Here is a 24,193-nt window from a genome sequence, read left to right as displayed (position 1 = left end):
GCACCGGCTGGGTGAAGGTTGTTCCAAGTCAAAAAAAAGACTTATATAAGGTTGTGGTCTGAGTTACTAAGAGGAAAAATGACATCTGCACTATACATATATGGAAAGGGAGCTTGTTAAGGAGAGGTCAAATTTGTTGGCAGGTTGCTGGTGGTAATGGGTGGGGGGGGGTTGTCTGGTATTCTAGTAAGGAGGCTGACCATCTGTGTTAAGTTATTGCTAATGGCAAATACCTTGACATCTTGCCGACTTGATCAGTGGAAAAGGAGAAGGGAAGCCAACGTGATGTGTGGATGCTGAAGACCCTAAGACAGACAATCTCAATATTAGTGTATTTTTAACTGCAGAAAAGTGAGCTTGAGAAAGAGTTCAATTGGTCATTATGGTTGTAGCAGCTTGGAGAGGGATAAGAACAGCATGTGAATGTGATGGTTTGGTAAAGAAATTTTGAGACAAAGCAGATCAACCAGGAGAGGGGAGGGGGTTGAGGTTTTGCAATCTCTGACATGGGATGTCAGAGTGAACTGTGTAATGTGTATTTTAGACAGCTGAGGTGAACTACAGTTGTTGAGGTTGCCAGTACAAAAGCCAAAAATGACTCTAGATTAAGTGATGTGATAATGAATAATATCACTATATAAGATTACCATTTCAAAATGCACCCATTTATTATATTATAGTATAGCAGATCATTTCATACTTGATTAGATGACTTTCATAGATAGCTACTAAACTATCCTAGAAATGCTTACTGCCAATCATCAAAGACGATTTGTACATTGACAGTAGTGGAATTCAATACTTGCAATTGTTAACTGGATGAAAAACTAGTAAAGAAGCTAACAATTAATAGATTTCTCTAACTATTACTCTATTTATATAATTAATAGATTTCTCTAACTTCAATTCTTTCCATAACTAACGTTATGGAAAGAATTGAAGTATAACAACAGAATTGATTTGTTACTTTTTTCAGAACTAGAAGAATATGACTAATTTTTTAGATAAAAAGTCCTTTCTATTATAAAATTAGACAGAAAAGCAACATAAAAACTGGAGCTAATTTTGACACAAGTAAAGATATCAAGGAAATTTGTTTTTGTCATCAGGACTAGAAAACTTTCTTGATTACTTTCTGGTGAAAGATGAAAAGAAATTACCCTTAGTCCCATTTTCCCACAAGCAGTCATTTTGTCTATACCCATAATGGAGTAAAGGAAAAGGAAGGTTAGAGAAAGATTTAGAATCTTAGAAATTATATGATACTGGTTACAACTTCTAAAGTTTTCATATAGCTACAATGTTTATCTACAGTACATGTTGTATGGGAAGAAATTAGATGAACTCGAACTCAGAATGATATGAAAATTTTTTAAGAGAGTATTTTGGTAAAGAAAGAATGTAACAAAATGCTTTCTTCTTTATGCACCTCATAGCTATGTGAAACCTACCTGTTTTTTTCTAAAAGACAGCGAGCACTAGCTCTGAGTTTCACTGATAACTGATGTATGGCTGATATTACCAGGTTATCTAAAGCCTATAACAAAGAAAGGGCAACCAAAAAGATTAGAAATAAGAGGAGAGAAAGCAAAACAGAAAAGTTATTTTTTGAAATCAATGAAAATTAATTTCTGAATAAATTACTTTTTATTTAAAAGAAAGAAATGTCAATAAAATTTATATAAAAAATCAGAAGAATTATTTTCTTGAATTTGCAAGAAAATTTTTTATATGTTTTAAGAAGGCATTAATGTTTGGATGCCACTATAAATGATTTCACAAAATTAAGCCTGTATTATGACTTCACATTAGGACTATAGTTAGTAACTTAAGTATTACGATGGTAGATTGCCAAATCATCATACTGTGCAGTAACCTCATAACCAATTATATGCCACAGCCTGATCATATTTGATTTTAACATATATACATCCCTTCCCTCAACACAGTACCCTTTTCCTAAGTTAATAGTGGGGGAGGGAGAAAAGCAAATCTAATACACCACACTAATATACATGGCCTCAGTTCAAACCTCAATGATATCCATTTCTAATCTGCAAAACCTCACCTACTTTTCCTGAAACCTAAATTACTACTCCTTCAAGTTACTCATCTCGCCTCAGCATTCAAAGGAGTCTCTTTGACACCTTTTGTGCGGTTTTTGCATATGTTCACTTTAATATACCATGTCTAAGAGTGACCAACCCAGACTCTTCCAATTTTGACCTTCCTTGGCTGAAAATCTCTGTACCACATTCTCTCAAATTCATTTGTTGTCTCTACTGCTCTCCTAATGCTACCAAACATCCTGAATTTTTCAATTTCCTTTCCTTAAAAGTCTATATTCTTCAATTTAACTTTCCTAATAGTGAGGTAATTTTTCTTGGAGTCTTCAATGCTAACAACACAAACTGGCTTTCCTAATCCAATTGCACAATCAAGCAGGTAGAGAGGCTGAGGCATTTGCTATCACCAATGAACTTACACAAATAGTACACATGCTAACCAGAATATTAGACAACCCCAACAATCTCCAAATACCTCGAACATCTTCCTCACTATTGACCCATCCAAGTACACAGTGAATGCAGCCTGTCCTCTAGGTAGTTCAGACCACAATCACTCACATCATACGGTATTACAAGAAATCCAAGTGGAAAAATCTATGCAACTATTATGCCACATTTCTTTGAATGGATTATTGCTTCTGACCCAAACCTATGTGCTGAACAGATCACTGAAATAATTCTTATTGTCATGGAAACATTTATTCCCAATTCCATCCTAAATTCCCATCCCCATTCTAAGCCACAATTCTCTCACAGGTGCAAAAGCTGTACAAGAGAAGAATCGAGCATACCATAACTAGCTTACATTCAAAACTCCATCCATCATACTGCTTTATATCAAAACCAACCCAGAATAGCTGCAAGAAAATTATCAACACTTTCAAAACTGACCTTGAGAGAGCTAAAACCAGGAAACGTGCATCCTGTCCAAATGACATCATGCATTCTAGTCTCTAGCCAAAGCCATTCATTGCAATTTCTACCAAACACTGCTCCCACCACTCTTGCATCATCACCCCTAGAAAAGCCAATCTCCTGGCTCCCTGCTTCTGATTTTTATAAATGTCCCCCAATTGTCCCACATATTATGCACTCAATGCCCAGTGTATCCATTTTGTCAAAAAGAGATCAGGACAATTTTGCTCAAATTGAATATTAAAAAAGTCTTCTGGCCTTGATGGCATTCCTATGATTCCCTAAAGGTCTGTGCTCCAGAGCTGACTTCCATTCACTATCTTTTTTTTTTTCTTTTCTCTTATTCCATTGATATCTACTCTGCAGTCCCCCCCCCACAGGCAATAAATTTATACCCCCAAACTACCATCCAATTTCTTGGAAGTTTTTTTCAATTGATTATACTATAAATTAGAGATACCATGAAATAATATACTTGGTTTAATCCTTTATCCAAGTGTAATCAAAAAAGTTTGCACCTGAAGTATTTTCAGAACTGGGATAACGTATAAGGAAGCTAAGACTTCACATCACTTGCCTTAGTGTCCCACAATGCAAAGCACATCTCCTTACGGACATGTATAATGCTATGCAAGTGATGTGAAGTCATTAGCCTCTATATACAAGTTGCCCTGTCCTGAAAATACTTCAGGCACAAGCTTTGTTTGCTTACACTTGGATAAAGGATTAAACCAAGAATATAATTTCTTGGTATCTCTAATTTATAGTATAACCAAGTGAAAAAACTTCCAACAATTTTCTCTAATCCAGAGAAAATTTTTGGCAACTCGTATATGCAAATATGACTTCTGCATTACTTCAACCTTAGTATCACCTCTGGCTCCCACTGATGAGATTTGAATAAAGGTCGACACCAGTCTGGGTAGTGACCCTTTCCATAATGCATAGCATTATACACCACCTCTGGGTCTGGCTCCCACTGATGAAATTTCAATAAAGGTCATAACCAATCTAAGTAGTGACCCTTCCCTTAATGCACAGCATTATATATGTCTTCAAGGGGGTGTGCTTTGCATTATGGGATACTAAGGCAGGTGATGTGAAGTTTTGGCTTCCTTATACGAGTTGTCCCAGTCCTGAAAATACTTCAGGTGAAAACTTTGTTTGCTTACACTTGGATAAAGGATTAAACCTAGTACAGGTAATCCTCATATAAAACGGTACTTATACAACACAGTTTCAATATAACACTGTTTACAAATTGTAGTAACCCTTTATCTTTTCATATATTTTTCACTGTACGAATTAAAAATCAAATTTTATCTTTGTTAATTTTGCGTCTGCCTGCATCACACATGTCGTTATGTAGCGAATTTATATTAGGGGAAATACCCTTTAGTACACATGTACATATTGTTTTTTTGTGTAGAGTCAATTGTTTACCGTATAAAGTGTTTATAGTTAAAAATTATCTTTGTATTCTGCCAGGAAAGAGCGTTAAAAATCATAAGTGTGTTAATCTCAAGCTGAGCACTTTATTTTCTGATGAGTTACATACAATATGTAATGCTTTTTTTTTATGTAAAAAAATTATTTTTATAGTAATGGCCACTTAGAGGGCTTTCGTGATATGGTTGAAAACGAAATTAGTGAATTAATTGATGGGAAAATTTATTTAAATGAAGAGGAACAGGTACAATTAATAGCTGACGTGGAACCAAACGGCAGGGAAAGTTCTGCCGAAGATTCTGATTGTGATGAATTAGTTAAAGAATTCAGTTTAAAGAACTTAGCAGAAGGATTGGACTTAGCAAGAGAGGAAGTTATTTTACAGATAATGATCCCTCAATGGAGCGCTCCGGAAAATTCACGAGACAATTGGATATTTGTTTAGCTCCATATTATGAACTCAATAAAAAAAATGGCTGCATAGTGGTAAGCAAGGTCATATCGCTGACTTCTTGATAACTAAACCAGCTGAAGTATGTAATGAGAATTATACAAATGATGTCCAAGAGATTTCAAGTGATGATGATGTCCGGCCACTCATAAATAAAGAACATCTATGAAATGTTAGTTTCGAAGACAGTGATGACGATTAAAACATGCAGTTTATTTTATTCTGCCTAAAACATTTATGCATTATGTGCAATGAAGTTTACATATAATTTGTAATTTTTAGAATTTTATACTATGTATTTGTTTCATACTTTATATGTTTTGTTAACTTACATGAATTACAAAAATTAAATAAAAAATATATTTTTGTTGGATATGTCGTTGTTTATATAATTAAAAAAAAAAACATTTCTGAACATAACCCTACTTTTTCTATGTGATCTGAGTCTCACATAACGTGATTTATATAACACGACATTTCTATGGAACCTAACATCTGCGTTATATGAGGGTTGCCTGTATGTAATTTCTTACCATCCAACAATTTCTCTTACTCCAGTTCTTTCCAAAGTAACGGAAAGAGCTATTGACACTCAACTGCCATGCTTTCTTGAAGCCTCTCAGCTAATAAATGGGCACCAGTATGAATTCTGTCACTATTGGTCAATAGATGATCAACTCACTTATGTCACCCATATCTGGACAAATACCATGGGAAAAATTTAGCAAGTCCCAGGTAGTTGGCTTTGATATCTCCAAAATTTAACTGGTACAAAGGCCAGTTAAGTAAACTTTCATAATTTAGTCTGCCTCCTGACTTGTGCAGTTGGACTACCAGCTTTCTGACTGGATGCTCACTTTGGTGGTGGCAGATGGTTCCTTATCTTGAAGTATACAACAAATGCAGTGGCCCCACAAGGCTCATCCACCCTATTCTTTCTATATATATAATGACCTACTCCAGCATGGACTACCAACACAATACAAAGGTTTGCTGATGACAGTACATTACCAAGGCCATATTTATGCACAGGTGCACAAGGCTCTAGCTGGGTGGGGGGGAACCCAGAGCACTGTAGCACCTTGGGAAAAGTGAGAGTACGGCCCTGCACATTACATTCCTCCTTTTCATTTGACAAACTTGGTGATGCACAAATCACCAATCTCCAGAGCTTTAACAATTACCATCTTAAACACAGATCTCTCCAATACTTCGCTGGCCTGGTTGGCCGAGTGGTTAGCGTATCTGCTCTCCAGCCAAAAATGCTGTGGGTTCGAATACTGCTGTGGCATGGATGTTTGTGATTGTCTGTGAAAGTACTAGTGGTGGCAGTTGGCGGTAGATGCCGTTGGTGGAGTAGTGAGACGAAGAGTTGTAGAGTAGATGCCCTCCCTCGATGAGTCTTTGGACTCCCTGGAGGTGTCATATAATAATAAAAACTCTCACCATCAATGAGATTATCTTCTTGGGATAACACTAACCTCAAATCTCTCTTGGTACAAACATATTACAAATACAGCCTTCTCTGCTCCAAAAAATTAGGTTTTCTTTTTCACTTGAGGCATTATTTTAGCTGCAAACAACTTCTAGATTCATACAAATCACAAATCTGTCTGACCATTGAATATTGGGGGAATGGTTCCCCTAAGAGCTCCCTAAAGATACTAACTCTGTACAGAAAAGGATAGTCAGACTGATTAATAATATGTTGCACAGCACTACTACTGCATTGGATGAAGTGTTAGAGGTGCATGCAAATGAGGTTAGGAATTTGTCAACAGGGATAGATGGAATATCAGCAGGTTTGCTAAAGGAATCTTTAGTCAAATTGGCTAGGCCTTTCACATGTTTGTATAACCTGAGTCAATGGAAGAAATGTATGATAGTTCTTTGCACAAGTGTGGTGCAAAAACTGAGGTGCCTAACTACTGACCTATCAATATCTCTGTGTGTGGTGATGAAAATTTTAGAGAAGTTGATAGGAACTTGCATACAGAAATGGGTAAACAAACAAGCTATACTCTGCAAGGAGCAGCATGGGTTTACTAAAGGAAGATCATGTTTTAACAATTTGCTTATATTTTATAACAATATTATAGCCATGTTGGATAAAGGGAATGGATACACTATGATAATGTTGGATTTTGCTAAGGCATTTGATAGGATACCACATGAAAGGCTGTTGCATAAACTGGAGAATATAGCATTGAAATATAAACTCTTGACTTGGATAAGTGAATGGTTGACAGACAAATATCAAAAGTGGCATACAGTGGTGTACCTCAAGGTTCAGTCATTGGGCCATTGTTATTCAGATGTATCTGATGGTCTAACAGGAGACATGCAACTCTTTGCCGATGATGCAAAAATAGACAGGACAATCAAAGGATGTTACTAATATCCAGCACTTACAGAATGATTTTAGGCTGGAAATTTGGGCAACCCATTTTTTTTTTTGCCCAAATTTCCTGGGCTATCAGTTTAATAAGTGTAAAGTTATGTACTTTGGCATGATGAGATTTCCAGCTGCATATTTATAATATGCAGCTACTAATATAATTATATTAATGGGGTTATGCTACAAGAAACTGATGAGACTATGTTTCTTGGCATAAGAGCAGACAGGAATTTGAAGTTCAAAGGTCACAGAGCAAAAGTTGCAAATACAACTCAGATGATAACTGCAATGTTGAAGTGAACCTCGACATGCAAGGATATGGAAGTCATTTTGTCTCTTTATAAGGCACTGATAAGACTGCACCTGGACTATAGTGTGCAGATTTGGTCTCCCAGGTTCCAAGGGGATAAAGAAGCTGGAAAAGGTCCAAAGAAGATGTGGGTTACAGACTCTGGTTAATAAGAGAAAGAGAGGTGATGTGACAGAGGTCTATAAACTTCTGAATGGATGTTATAGGATATCATATGAAAATATTTTGTTATATGGAAGATGGGGAGAGAACATCTGATCATCCATGTTAAGTTTGTTTGCAGTCAAGAAAAGGGAAAGAGCTAGGCTTTTCTCTCACAGAGCAGTGAGTGAATGGTATAGTTTGCCTATAGAGATAGTGAATGCATCTGGTGTGAATTTAAGGGCAGGTTTGATAGCTGGTTTGTGTGATGTATAGCCTCCCTTGATGAGCCCTTGACTCCCTGGAGGTCTCAGATAATAATAATTATAAGAAGAAATATGTAAATTATCATTACCCACATACAAAGAAGCCTTCACAGCTTTATTGACTATGCTCTTTCATTGGAAAGATGTATTCAAATCTGCCTAGAATATGGGGTATCTTTATAATAACTTTTCAACTAGAAACAATCCTTTTTCATCCTGCCAGACAGAGAATATGTGCAATTTACAGACTATGTAGATAAATCCCATTTACATAGTCTGTTAAGTCTGTAAATTGTACATATAAACTACCCTATAGCCAAGTTACTTGACCATTACAAAGCACCGAACCTGCTATGTAAAAGAAAGATGAGATATAATTTTACCTTATCATGAACATCCCAAAATGCCTAACAAAAGTGAAATATGCAAAGTGTGTGTGCGTGTATATACACACATATGTATATACACACACACACACACACACACGCTGTGCCTGAGAAAAGCCCCGAGAAACATGGAGGAAAATAATTTTTAAACAATACATTAATCTCAATCTCATATTCCTTTTACCCTCTTTCACCTTGCAGTGTCGAGGGTTTATTAATCAACGGACCTGAAACCGTTCCCAGGATAAGGTGTCAAGCCCTACGTGCCCTGGTGTATCCTATGTCCTGTAGTGTTGAGTTCTCAAGGCTGGCTTGCCTGCTTTACGGGATGAAAAAACACCAGGATAAACTGGGGAAAAACCCTGCTGTTCATGCCCAAGACCAGCTAACTTGGTTATGGCTTAGGAAGATCCATCAGCTCCTCACATCACCAAAGGGGATTGAACCTAGGACACTCCTTCCCCAAGCATATGGTTGCAAAGTGCACAGCCACTAGGATAACCACGAGAACAAACAATACATAATTACATTTTCAAATAATATGCTCAATATGTTTCCTTCAACCTCCAGGCACCTTTCCAGGTGAAGAGTAACATGTTTCTCTGTATTCAAAAACATATTTGCTAACATCATGACAGGTGATAATCATTTACTCTTGAGATGCTTCAAGATGCTTTGGATTTTGACAGAATAAACTTTTTCCTTTACTCCAGAAAGCAAAATCAAGAGGATTTAGGTAAGGGCGATCTCTGGGATCATTCAATTGTTTCTCACCTTTCCATCTATCAGTTGGGCATGTTTCCTGTCAGGTGTCTTCTCTTTCCAGGAGATTGCCTACCATGTGTCTTCACCATGTCCTATTCTGCACCTCTCTGCTGCATTCTTCATATGAGAGATAGGTCCAGTCTTCTATATTTTTCATCCACTCCAGTCTTTGCCTTCCTCTCCTTCTTTTTCCCTCAACAGTTCCTTCAAGAAGTGTCCTCCGTAGGCAGTTATGTCTCAGAATATGTCAGAAATAGCTGAGTTTTCTCTTATTAATTTCTTTTATCAGGTTCCTGTTTATGCCTACCATCTCTAGTACCTCTTCATTTGTCTTTCCATGATATCCTCATAATTCTTCACAGCATCCACATTTCAAAGGCCTCCAGTTTTTTTTCACACTCAGATTGGAGAGTGTTCATGTCTCTACTCCGTATAATAATTTGGGCCATATGTAACATTTGGAGATTCTTAGTCTTGTTTTCAGATTGTTGAAAGCTGACCTTGCAATTTCAATCCTTTTTCTAATTTCATCTTCTGTCCTACCTTTCTCTGTGATCAAGTGTCTGAGGTATGTGTATGTTTGCACCTGTTCTAATTTATTTCCTTTTATATTTATGAATATTTTTGGTATTTCCTTTTATCTTGAAATTATCATGATTTTTGTCTTTTTAAAGTTGAAACCGAGGCCATACTGTTTGCTGTACTTGAGAGTTTCCTCTATAAGAGTCTCAAGATCATATTTGTTTTCAGCTAGAAGAATAGTGTCATCTACATATCTTAGGTTATTAATATTTCTGCCCTCTACAGTGATTCCTTTGAGGTTACTAATTTTATTAAATATTTCTTCTGTGTACAGGCTAAAGAGAATTGGAGACAAGACAGCTTTTCAAAAGAAAGATTCCGTTATTGCGACCACTGTTAAGATAAATAAAAATAAACAAACCCAACAAGTTTCATATGTCATTTGACTTACATCTTCAGGGGTTAAAGGTAACTAAAAGTTTAAACACAAGAAATGAGAAATTACTCAAAATAGTCCATTCTATAATGTTATGGCTGTCTAACTGTTCATTAAATTAAAAAATCCGAATTCAGAATCTATGCATGCTAAGTTTGAACAATGCTGGATGTTGTCACGTTCACACTGTCCGAGGTCTGACTTTAGTATATCAATGCTGACCAAACTTGGCGTAGAATTAGGCCCTGGTTTTTGTTGCATTGCGTTGGAATTCTAAGCATATTAGCAGCTTCTTTAAATTTCCTTTTGAAACAGTTTTTTTCAATATAAGACATGTTCGTTTTATGCCAGAGTACATTATGGCCGGTGAAAGTTGTGTGGGATGCTAGGCCTGATTTATGTTCTCTCCTTTTTTGCATGTCTTTTTGGTCTTCGTTCATATGAATTTCCCCTGATCTTCCCGTCTGGCCTACGTAGCAGATGCCACAGGAACAACGAAATTTTATATACACCTTGTTTTTTATTGAGAAGGTAAAGGATATAATATATACATAGACATCTTGGCAAGTTTGGATGTAGTCAGCCTCTTTACAAATGTTCCCAGAAATGAAACAGTGAATCTTCTTGAAGACCTTCTAGTGGACATTGTAGAACTATATAAACATTGAATAAAAAAATACGTTTTTCATGTATCAAGACAAATTTTGGGAACAAAAAGAAGGACTGGCAATGGGCTCCCCCCCCCCCTCTCTCTCTCCAGCTTTAACTAACCTATATATGGAAAATTTTGAAAATAATGCATTAAACAACTATCATGAAAAACTGAAAATTTGGCTTCGTTATGTAGACGATATTTGCATCATATGGCCAGGAACAACAGAGGAACTCGCTGCTTTTAACAATTATCTTAACAATCTATACAACAATATAAAATTCACTTTGGAACAAGAAGAACATAAAAAACTTCCTTTTCTTGATATCCTAATAGAAATCAATGAAAAAGATAATAGATTATCTTTCTCCATTTATAGAAAACCCACCAACACAGGAAGATTCCTTAATGCAGCCTCACACCACCACCCCATGAAAAAAATAAGTTTAATAAAAACCTTAAATAGAGCTTAGAATATTTCCAGCACAGAAAAAAGAGAAATGAAGAATTACATTATTTAACACAGATCCTCAGAAAAAATGGTTTTTGAACCAAAGATAATCAAGAAAATCCTCAACACACCTCCTACAAGCATCTCACAAAAGCAATATTTCAAGAACACAATCAAGCTACCATACATCAAGAATGTTATAGACAATTGGCCAAATTACTAAGCAAACATAACATTAAAGTTGCTTTTCTTCCACTGGAAAAAATATCAAGATTTCTACATCCCCCAAAACCTCCACATCACCCTTTAAAAAAACCAGGTATATATAAAATTCATTGTTCCTGTGGCATCTGCTACATAGGCCAGACGGAAAGATCAGGGAAAATTTGTATGAATGAACACCAAAAAGCCGTGCAAAAAAGGAGAGAACACAAATCAGGCCTAGCATCCCACACAACTTTCACTGGCCATAATGTACTCTGGCATAAAACGAACATGTCTTATATTGAAAAAAACTGTTTCAAAAGGAAATTTAAAGAAGCTGCTAATATGCTTAGAATTCCAACGCAATGCAACAAAAACCAGGGCCTAATTCTACACCAAGTTTGGCTAGCATTGATAAAAAATATACCTAAGTCAGACCTCGAACAGTGTGAACATGAAAAACAGAACGTGGCAACATCCAGCATCGTTCAAACTTAGCATGCACAGATGCTGAATTCAGATTTTTTAATTTAATGAACAGTTAGATGGCCATAACATCATAGAATGGACTATTTTGAGTAATTTCTCATTTCTTGTGTTTAAACTTTTAGTTACCTTTAACCCCTGAAGATGTAAGTCAAACGACATATGAAACTTGTCGGGTTTGTTCATTTTTATTTATCTCAATAAACATGTGGTCGCAATACTGGAATCTCTTTTTTGAACTGCTAAACCACAGAAACCGATGCCTACAAGACATAGCTTTGTCTCACACCTTTCTGAACTGGGAATTCTTTTGAGGTCTCTCTATTTATTCTCAAAGATGCAGTCTGTTCCCAGTAAAGATTAGTTATTAGCCTAATGTCTTTTCTGTTCATGCCTATTTTTGAAAGGATTTCAATTAATTGCTCATGTTGAACATTGTCAAATGTCTTTTTTGTAATCTATGAAGCAGAGGTATACATCTTTTTGTTTTTCTAGATATCTTTCTATGATGGATCTGATGTTGAAAATACCTTCTCTTGTACCTACATTTTCCTTGAAGCCACTTTGTGTATCATTTATTTTTCTTTTATTTCGTTATGTAGACGCTATTTTTTCATATGGCCAGGAACAACCGAGGAACTCGCTGCTTTTAAAGATTATCTTAATAATCTACACAATAACATACAATTCACTTTGGAACAAGAAGAACATAAACAACTTCCTTTTCTTGATATCCTAATAGAATCTTTCAAGAATAACATATAGGAGGACTTTTGATACTTGACTGAGGAGGCTAATTGTCCTGAACTCTTCACATCTTGTAGCTTTTGTTTTCTTGGGAAATGGAACGGAAATTGAGTGGTTAATATCTTTGGGTAGAAATCCAGTCTCATATATCTTATTGCATAAATTTGTTAGAAATTTCAGTCCTACTTCATCGAGAGTCCTCAACCATTGTGCCAAGATATTATCTATTCATGCAGCTTTATGTGATTTAGTTTTCTGGCGGCATTTCAACTTCACAAAGTAAAATGGGTGATCCTTCTAAATCAGTCTGATTGGGAATATTATTTCTTTGTTGCTCGTATAATTTCCTTGTGTATTCAATCCATCTTTCCATGATTTCTTTTTTATCCATTAGAATATGGTCTCTTGGGTCTCTAATGACACTTGTGATTTGCTGTATTTGTCTTGCTTGTCATTTCTCTGTTCATTTCATACATTTCTCTGGTTCTGTGTTTTCTATCAAGGTTTTCTGTGTCTGTGCATTTATTCTTAATCCATTCCTCTTTGGCTTTCCTGCATTGTTTTTTTATTTCTTTATTCATGCTTTTATATTCAGGTTTGTTCTTTAACTTTTTTCTTTGTTCCATCAACTTTAATATTTTTTCATTTGTATTTTTGGCTGCTTTGTTGATGCTATTCTTGAATGTCTGCCAGTTCATGTTAATTTCATCAATTGGTGTTCTATTTTCTGTGTGAGTTATGGTGTCAGACGTAATTCTGTGAATTCTTTTATAAAGCAGTCTTTAACTTCTTGGTTGTTAAGTGAGTCTGAATTATAAGTTTCTCTTAGGAATGGTTGGCTTGGTATCTTAAGTTTTATTTTGATTTTTGCAATCACTGGGTTGTGGTCCAATCCTATGTCTGCTCAAGGATATGTTTTTTGTTTGTGTTATTGCATTTCGGAATCTTTTGCTTATTATTATATAGTCAATTTGGTTTTTATAGATGTCCCCAGGGCTTTTCTATGTCTATAGTCTTCTGGGAGGATGTTTAAATAGTGTGTTGACAATTATTAGGTCACTGGTTTCACAGAATTGAATTAATCTTTCACCTCTTTCATTTCTGGTTCCAAGCCCTTGGTTTCCCGTGCAATATGAGATTTTTTCTGAGCCCATTTTGCATTTAGGTCACCCATCATTATAATAACATCATCTGACTTAGCACTAGAGACAGCAGTTTGGATGTCTTCATAAAATTGTTCCAACTCTTCATCTGGGTGGTCATAGGTTGATGCATATGTTTGGATAATATACAAGTTGAATGGTTGTGCAGTTATTTTGACTGTTATGATTCTGTCATTTATGGGCCAATAACCATGTAGAGATTTTGCAGTTCTATTACTTAGGACAAGCGCTACTCTGTTAAGGTGTAAGTCACTGCCAGAGTAGATTATAGTGTGATTTTTTCTTATTATTATTCCTGTATCTGTCCACCTCACTTCAACTGATACCTGCAATATCAGCCTTCATCACTTCTAATTCCTGGATTAAGTGGTTTAATTTGCCTGCCTCATAGAGTGTTCTGACGTTCCATATTACTATTTTCAAGAGATTGCTCCTGGTTTTCAGACAAGGGACTTCTGAGAATATCCTCACCGGAGAGTTTGGGATATCATTTTCACATACACTACCTTAGTTGTTCTTGTCTTACAATTCCCAGTTTCAAGCTCTTCTTCCCTGTAGCTATAAGAGCTGATGATTGCAGGGGTCTCAACCACATCTCTAACTTCATATTGCGACATGGTGTGTTTCATGGTTGACAACAGATAAATACGTGGTGAGGCTCCAATCTCTTCCATGATGGCTGACCACAAGCCTCTTAGATGTCAGGAGCATGCCCTCGATGTGCTGCACATCTTGCTGTCATGCCCTTGATTAGTCAATGTTGATTCTTCTGCCATCTTGGCCATTCCAGACTTCATGCATATAAAGGTTGACATTCCCTATTTACAGCATTCTATTTTGCTGATACCCTCACTAGTTTAGCCCACCAGTCGAGGCAGTTTACCGGGGGTGTGGCCGCTGGTGTGCACTACTAACTTCTTAGAGCCATAAGTGAGAGCTGAGTGTATGTGAGGACCAGAGCCCAATATCCTGACCTTGAGATCAGTGGCTGACATCGATACTAAGGTGCTACTTCTCCATACATCACATACACCCCTGGGCATGTTTAACCAGTTGCAAAAAGGTACTGGTTAACTCTAAATTTAAAGCCATAGGTCCAATCATGAATTCAAGAGAGAAAAAAAAAATTTAAATGTGAATTATTATTTGAAAACTTCACATTCCCAGTTTCAAGCTCTTCTTCCCTGTAGCATTTCTAACATTGTTTGAAAATAAAATTTTTCTCCATGTTTTCAGACTTTTTGGACACCCTGTATATTTAAATTCTAAAACAACAATCTGGAATGCATATGTTCAAATAACTTAGAAACTTGAAATAATTTATTGGAAGTTTTTCCACTTGGTTATACTATAAGTTAAAGATACCAAGAAATTATATACTTGGTTTAATCCGTTGTCCAAGTGTAAGCAAACAAAGTTTGCGCCTGAAGTATTTTCAGGACTGGGTCCTGAAGTATTTTCAAGATTATATACGAGGAAAAACTCGTATATAGTCTTGAAAATACTTCAGGACCCAGTCCTGAAAATACTTCAGACGCAAACTCATAATATTCCATGATGCAAAGCACATATCCTTAGGGACATGTATAATGCTATGCATTATGGGAAGGGTCACTTCCAGAGGTGATACTAAGGTTGAAGTAATGCAGAAGTCATATTTTATATACGAGCAGCCAAAAGGCATCGCACTTTATTATTAAAATACTCTGGATTAGAGAGTTGTTGGAAGTTTTTCCACTTGGTTATACTATAAATTAATAGTGTCACTCTTAAATTAATATAATGCATAATATCTTCCCATAATGTATAGCATTATACATGTCCTAAGGATATATATGCTTTGCATTAATGGAATACTATGGCAAGTGATGTGAAGTCAATAGATTCTATATACGAGTTTCCCCAGGCCCGAAAATACTTCAGGTGCAAACTTTGTTTGCTTACACTTGGATAAAGGATTAAATCAAGTATATAATTTCTTGGTATCTTTAATTTATTGAAATAATTTATTCAGACAAAATTTTGCAGACTGACAGTTAATTAACAGGATCAAACAGATAACTCTTAATAACTAAGGGACATACAATATTTAAACATTTACTAAACAGATAATGCTATAGGCTATATAGTACTATTACAAAAACTGAGTGGTTGAATTCCTATGCATTGGTATAAGGACAGAAAATAAAATCTTACAATATGAACCAAATAATTCTGGCTAAGATTACATACACATGTTCATGTATATCCTTAAAAATTTTCTCAATGCTAAGCTCACACTGATATATTAAATATATTTTTTTTTCAGTTCACTGTGTCAAACACTAGATAATTTTCTGAAAAACTTTACTTCTGCTGCTGGAATCAGATGAATTTTTTTTTTTTTTCCCCCTACCATTAAGTATTGCTGCCTACATAGTTTACTACACAGACCATTATATGCATGGAATTTAAAATGTTCCAGTATGTGTCCTTGTAATTATTAATGAACTACATTATCATGACAGCTATGATGTTAATGAATATTTAATATAAAGAATTCTTCATATTTTGCATTTATATAAATAATACATATTCCAAAAGAAATGAAGAAATACAGTTGACATACACTTATTTCTCTTTTACTTTGTTGTCCTCTATCTTTCTGGCGTTCACTTTTAGTATCATGGCCCTTTAAAAAACATTCAAAAATAAAACTATATTCAGTATAAGATATGATTTTGAGATGATCAGTTCAAAACTGATGATTTTTTTTTTTTTTAATAATTCAATAAACATTATCATTTTGTTGAGCTTAAATATCATATTTATAAGCAGCACAGTTTAATAGTCATTTGTGACTATTTTATAAATTACTATTATTATTTGTAATAGAGGGATAAAATTCCTTTTCTTAGATGAGAGCTGTTGCTCAACAATTATGTTGTAAGTTTTTTAGAGAAATGGAATAACATCTCTGAAATAAAACAAATTTCATTATGATAAACAGATGGCTAATCTGCATCATCATTATAAAGAAGAGGATAAATAGCACTAGTCAACAGAATTAACTATCAAAAACCTGATAATATGCAGTATTTTGAAAATGTGACCCTTACATTAAATAAAAGGAATTAAATGAATTATTTCTGCAATGAATAATCATTAAGAATTCAGAGCCTGAAGTTCAGACTGGAGATATTACAAAATCACATTAATCCAATGATCAAGGGACTTAAATTTTTCACTAGTACACATAAACATCTAACAATCATGACAAATACATTTTGCTTTACTTTTTTTTCCCCCCTGATATCTACCCTCAAGGAGTGTATAGGATTACTACATAGATTTAATATTCACAAATTTAGTATCTAGACTATACAAATTTAGTATCTAGGATGCCAACAAAAATTTATCACCCCTGCCACTTTTTTAATGCGACTCCAACCTGTGCAAGATTGTAAATCTATAGTACATTAAGACTGCAAGTGGGCTGTATGAGTTTCTGATTATTTGGTTTTTTAAATATTTATTTAATTATCTGAAACCTTGCTCTTTCTCTCTCTCTCTCACATACTATTTGATTACAATACTGACTGGTTATTAAGAGAGGAAAAAAAAGCATTTGCTTTGAGACCAGGTTACGAAAATAAAGCAAAATAAAGATTTCTGACTAAGTTTTTTGCAAATGAAGAGCTGTATCCTTGTTCAACAAAGCAATGAGTTTACTTTCATTTTCATCACCATATTGCTTGGCACCAAGCAGGATTACTAATAAGTCCACATTAGTAATAATGCAGAGTAATAAGTCTAAATTATTACTAGATAAACCAGAAATAATTTTCTTCAAAATTAATATGTTGTGTTGTCTCCAATGCAGTCAGATCCTATATTTTGGTCTTCTCAGGCCCTACTAACATGCCTAGATTTTAGTTTTCCTCAAAGTCTTTTCATGCCATCTAACATTGTTTTGCTAATGTTTCTATCTAAATCCTTGAGGATGCACATCAGGAAATTGATAATGAGGAGTTATTAATAATATTTGTATATAACAATTCCACACTGGCTAGATGGAATTTCATGAAATTTAGTATCTAGGATGCCAACAAAAATTTATCACCCCCTGCCACTTTTTTTAATGTGACTCCGATCTGTGCAAGGTTGTAAACCTATAGTACATTAGGACTGCAAGTGGGCTGTATGAGTTTCTGATTATTTGGTTTTTTAAATATTTATTTAATTATCTGAAAACCCTGCTCTCTCTCTCACATACTATTTGTTTACAATACTGACTGGTTATTAAGAGAGGAAAAAAAGCATTTACTTTGAGACCAGGTTACAAAAATAAAGATTTCTGACTAAGTTTTTTGCAAATGAAGAGTTTACTCTTTGCAATGAGTTTACTTTCATTTTCATCACCATATTGCTTGGCACCAAGCAGTATGTAGTACACTTGAACCACGATTGTTTTTCCGAGTAAGTTCAAGAAAGTGAAAACAGTTGTTGATTAGAAACAGAATATGATTTGGAAGAGATGGAAGTTTTGGGGAGAAATATAGTAATGTGAAAAGAAGATTTTAAGTCAGAAAAATCATTTAAGAAGGAAGCAAACAGAATTTCTAGAAATAGATCAATTTCGTTTTAAAGGACATCAAGTCAAATTAACTCTGATATTATTATTATTAGCAGTATATATATATATATATATATATATATATATATACATACACACACATTTTTTTTTATAAATTCTGGTGATTTTGAAGAGAAGAGTTTATTAAAACTTTATTTACATTACAGTCTAAAAATAATAAACAACCTTGATATGAGCCTATATTTTATTAACCAGAAAAGAAGAAAATCAGTTGGTACAACAACTGAGAAAAATATTTCCAAATACGTCATTTCCACCTAGATCCTGATATCTTCTTCTCATCTCTTTTCTGACATCAAATGGCTGTATTTTTTGCTCACTTTCTATCCATTCTGTTTAAGTGACAAGCATCTCAGATTAATTTTGTGCACACATCTTGAATGCTATCTAATTCTTTCTTGATATCTTTATTTTTAATATGATTCTATCTTCAACACCATCTGTTCACGCTATTTTTTCTCAGCAACTTTTCTGGCTGCAGTCCAATAGTCAAATACATCACTCCTTAATTTATAGGTCATAGAAACCACAGATGAGTCTTCATATGCTGCCCTTAGGTGCAAAATAAGTCCGAGGAAAATTAGGATAAGATTTCTCAGCATATTTCTCAATGTATGGTGGCAACAGTGGAGGATTTTATGTATTGCTATACATTTGTGTGTTAAGATATACAATGTGTGGTAAAATATTATGCATATTATAATTATTACACTGAAATTAAACAAATTATGTAAAATAAGTTTTTTATTAATAGGATTTTTAATATATTGTATTCTGAAGTGTATCAGTAAATTTACAAACCAAGATTTAAAAAAAATATTTATTTAATAATAAAATTCTCTTGCAGCCGACCAGTAAAATCAAAAGGCCCACTAATGAACCACAGACCACACTTTGAAAAATGCTTCTTAGCAGACCAAAATATAAAAATCTCATAATACTGGAGTATTGACAAATAAGATTAATAGCTAACCATCATCATCATCAAATACCTGCCATGTACCCTAAAGGGGTGTACAGGATATGATAGTACTACATGAAAAAAAATTACATAATTACTAGCTTCCTATCTACAATTTTCCCCCAAATCAGTCTGTTACTTGTCAAGACTCCAATACTATCAGATCTTATATTTCTATCGTCTAAGGCACTTTGTACCGTAACAATCCATCTATATCTTGGTCTTCCTCTGGGTCGTTTACCTACCAACCTGGCAGAGAACACTTGTTTTGCTAATCTTTCTTCGCCCATTCTGTTTAAGTGACCATACCACCTGAGATTAGTTCTGCTAACGCATTCCTGGATGCTGACAATGTCAAGTTCTTTCCTAATATCCTTGTTTTTAATATGATATTGCCATTGATGCCATCTGTTCATGCCTCTAATATTTCTCAGGACTCTCATATCTGCGGTCTCTGGTCTTTGGTCAAGTGTTTTACTTCTGACCCAGCTCTCAGATCCAAAAGTTAAAACTGGTTTGAACACTGTCTTGTATACAGCTAATTTAGCGTTCCGACTAATTTCCCCCTTATTCCATATGAATTTATTCAATTGACTTCCCACCATACCAGCTTTGCTGATTCTGTTGTCTATTTCTATATTTAATTTACCATCTTCACTAAAAATCGTGCCTAAGTAGCTGAAATGTTTTACTTGTTCCACAGGTTCTACATTCACAACACAGTTGACATTTTTTCAATGATTCTGCCTATTTTCATTGTCTTTTTATTGCTGACCTTCATACCATATCTATTATAACAGCTATTCAATTTAGTCAGAGAATCTTGCAGACTTGTAGCGGATTTATTTAGAAGTATAACATCATCCGCATAAAGCAAAGAGCTGACATTAACATCTCCAATTTTGATATCATGTTTAATACCACTTTCCTTCATAATGTGATCCATATAGACAATGAACAACAAAGGAGACAATGTACATCCTTGTCTCACACCAGATTTAACATTAAACCATCTTCCTGTACTCCCTTCAATTCTAACTGCTGACTTACAATCAAATAAAGACTAACTATTGCTTGATATAATGCCCCATTGATGCCATATAACTGTACCGTATTGAATAGCTTCTCTCTTGGCACCTTGTCATATGCCTTTTCCAAATCGACAAAATTTAAATACAGATCTTTGTTATATTCCCATGCTTTCTCGACTATTTGTCGTAAAGTGGAGATCTGATCCTGACAGCTTCTATTTGGCCTGAATCCAGCTTTTCTTCACCAAGCTTTTCTTCCACAATTCTTCTCAGCCGTTTCTCAAGTATACTTGCATAGATCTTACCAGGAACACTCAGTAGGGAAATATCTCTCTAATTCTCACATTCAGTTTTATTTCCCTTTTTATATATGAATACCATGAGAGCTCTACTCCAATCATCGGGAATTTGTCCCTCTGTCCAGACCTTCTGAACTATGCAGTGCAGCCACTGTAAGACTCTTCGTGTGTACAGGCTTAAGTGCTGTGAGGACATCATGTTGGAGGCTTAATGGATTTTTTACAACACTCAAAAAGAATTAAAATAGAATTTAATACTTCCTATATTTCATCCTAGTCACTAAGATATCTATGGGGATTACAAAAACAGTTAATGAACATACACAAAATAATAAACACACACAATAACCACGTGGGTGAGACTGTCACCCATGTGGTTGGGCTCAGTATTGTTTATTATTTGTGTGTATGTTACATTAACTGTTTTTGTAATCCCCATAGATGTCCTAGTGACTAGGACGAAATATAGGAAGTATTAAATTCTATTTTAATTCTTTTTGAGTGTTGTAAAAAATCCATTAAGTCTCCAACATGATGTAAGACTCTTATACTGCCATACTTCAGCATTTCTGGTTGAATATCATCTACTCCTGCTGCCTTTACACATTTTACGTCTTTGATAGCTTTTTCTACTTCAAGTATGAATATGTATTCCTGACCGAATGCCTGGTCAGTATTTTTTACCACTGTGCTGTCATCACTGCTTGTTTCATTTAGCAGTTTTTCAAAGTAATTACTCCATACTTCGAGGATATCTTTTTCTCCCGTTTTTTCACCTTTATCATCTCTAACTCCTTTTACAGCACTCTTTCCTCCATTCCTAAGCTTCTTCAACAACTTCCAGAATATTTTGCCACCTTCTTGATATTTATTTTCTATATTCTTGCCATGTCCTCCCATGACTTTTACTTAGCTAGTTTTACACAGTGTTTAGCATTCTTGCATTTGTCTCTGTATTCTGTAAGAGACAAAGCTGACTTATTTGCCAGGAACTTTTGATATGCTTTCTTCTTTTCCTTCATTGTTGCTTTAACTTCCTGTGTCCACCATGGAGTTCTAATTTTTCTATCCTTGCAGAAAACTTCACCACATGCCTCTCTAGCTGAATCAACCAGGTATTTCTTCAAGGTTTGGCACTGAATCTCCAAGGTTTGGTTCCCATTCTCAAACTCTTTCATTTTTTCTTCAATAATCTTTGTGTATTTTAGTCTACAGTTCACATCTGAGAGCTGCTCAACTTTTATTCGCTTTAAAACTTTGTTACATGTTATTCTTTTCAATGTGAAATTCAATTTTATCCTGCTCAAAACTAAATAGTGATCACTTCCAATTTCAAATCCTCTGTACACTCTGGTGTTTCCTGCACCAGGGAGAAACATCACTATCAACAATAGCATAGTCAATGAGACTTTTCTTATTCCTTGCTTCTTCTCTCCATGCTTTGTACACATTTTTATGTTGGAACATGGTGTTAGTAATAACCAGTCCATGTCCTGAGCAGAAATCCAACAGATATTTGCCATTTTTATTAGCTTTGCTCATTTCTGCAAATTTTCCCAAAATATTTTTGTATGTCTTACAATCATTTCCTACTCTGCTATTTAGATCCCCAACAAGGACCAACTTTTCCTTTTTCATTGTGTCAGTTGTTTTTTCTAAAGCCTCAAAAAATTCCTCCACTTCTACCTTAGTAGAACCTTCTGTGGGACCATAGGCACAAATAAGCCTCATTGTCCAGTTCCCCATTCTCATATTTGCCCACATTACTCTACTTGAGACTGACTGCCATTCAAGAAGATTAGCCTCGTATTTTGTGTAGAATACTATGGCTACTCCTTCTTTTCCTTGATTGTCATTGCCTGAATATAACATTTTGTATTTATTGCTCAGAAAGATCTCACCAGTTTTTGTCTTTTTTGTTTCAGTCACCCCTATTAAGTCGATCTGGTACTTATCTAATTCCTCAGCTAGCTCCATTTCTTTGCCATTCAGGCTTCTTATGTTGATAGTACCGATCTTTAACTCTGGTGATGTTGAGTTGTAGGGGTGTGTTTTCAGATTTGTTCCGGTAGTTGACTTTTTGCTGTCCACCCTGGTTCCCTGGCAAAATCAACGGGGGCCTTGTTTAACCGGGCAACGCCCTATCCGGCATGAAATTTTGCCATGTTATACCATCATTGTTTATTTTGGTTTAACCAATAAGAATACAATTTGGTCGGCTAAATCCCAAATTGCCTCGTTCGTTCAGTATCCAAGTAGATACCCAACAGGGTGCACCACGAGAAGGTAAGGATTGGACATTAGGTCAGAAGCCCTGGTCGGTTCTCCGCATTCCTTTAAAGGCTATGTGGAGGACATTTGAGCAGAGATTTCTAATTTGTTTTTTTTTTCAGATATTTACTGATTGAATAATGTAATTTCATTCATGTTATTTAATCAGTAAATATCTGAAAAAAAAAAAATAGGTTTTTACAATGTAATAAAAATCAGTATTCAGTCTCTGAAATAAATAATTGGGAATGAAGACAATGCTTGCTTAATAATCCAAATAATTCCCTTTTTTTTAATCCCACCCCCCTCCTTTTACCTTCTTAGGTTAGTGGACTACTGCAGCATTTCAATACTGATAGGTGACTAGCTGTTCACCTACTGCATAACTGCCTTTTTCACTTTTAAGCTTCATGACTTTCTGCTGGGGAACCTGAAGAACAATACATCACACAAGTATTTGTGTCATTCCTGATAAGCAACATCATTCTGTGTGGAAAAAAATAACCATACTTATCAGCAATATGGAATGACTGAATTATATAAATGTGTGTCATGTTTCATTGCCTTCTCCAAAAGCTGATATCTGTATATATATTTATATAATTCAGTCATTCCACATTGCTGATAAGTTATTAGTTTCATCGGTGAAATGCATGTTAAGGAACATTCAGATTAAACTGCTAAAAATGCATTTTGAGGTATATGGATAGGAATGTGAACTTAACTAACCTGAGCTCCTTCAGCAATTTGTCCTTTTAAGTCACTTTCATTTTGTTCTTTATTATCTGTTTTTTGCTGCTCACTTTTACTGAGAAACTCTTTTTGAGAGGCACTAGTTGGCAAACCATTTACTTTAGGGGAATCTAAATTGTCAGTGGCACTAAATGAAGCAGAGCGATTAAGACTTGATTCAGTTTCATCCATTGACCTAGACAGCATTAATGGCTTTCGTTCTGAATCTGAAAAAGTCCCTTGTTTTGAGCCATCAATTTTTTTCCAATTGGGAATGTTTTTCCCAGGGTCACTTTCTATTCTTCTGTGTCCCACTTTGGATTCTGTTTGTAACTGTTAAAAAGAAATTGAAGTATTAAACAGTGACAATGTCTAGTCTATTAGGTATTATAAGGTATTATATAAAATTAAAATTGTTGCCCATTGAAACTAATAAGTTTGTAATCTATTTC

General features: G+C 35.0%; 1 protein-coding gene across 1 annotated transcript in view; it reads right to left on the bottom strand.

Annotated features, from left to right (window-relative positions):
- The window catches only part of LOC150097755 (uncharacterized), a 52,607-nt gene extending 28,674 nt beyond the window's left edge, over nt 1-23,933 (bottom strand). Inside the window, exons 1-3 of the mRNA XM_090406982.1 lie at nt 23,739-23,933; nt 16,420-16,482; nt 1,452-1,537 (exon numbers count right to left, since the gene is read on the bottom strand). Of these exons, the coding sequence (XP_090263108.1) occupies nt 1,452-1,537; nt 16,420-16,482; nt 23,739-23,933 (344 nt within the window). The remainder of the gene's footprint in view (nt 1-1,451; nt 1,538-16,419; nt 16,483-23,738) is intronic.
- Nucleotides 23,934-24,193: the final 260 nt, after the last annotated feature.

This window comes from Typopeltis vanoorti, chromosome 17, assembly GCF_054136105.1.
Source record: "Typopeltis vanoorti isolate ZY-2024b chromosome 17, IOZ_Tvanoo_1.0, whole genome shotgun sequence".
In the NCBI taxonomy this organism is placed as follows: domain Eukaryota; kingdom Metazoa; phylum Arthropoda; class Arachnida; order Uropygi; family Thelyphonidae; genus Typopeltis; species Typopeltis vanoorti.
Note: the sequence above shows the minus strand (reverse complement) of the source record. Positions and strands in the feature narration are given on the sequence as shown.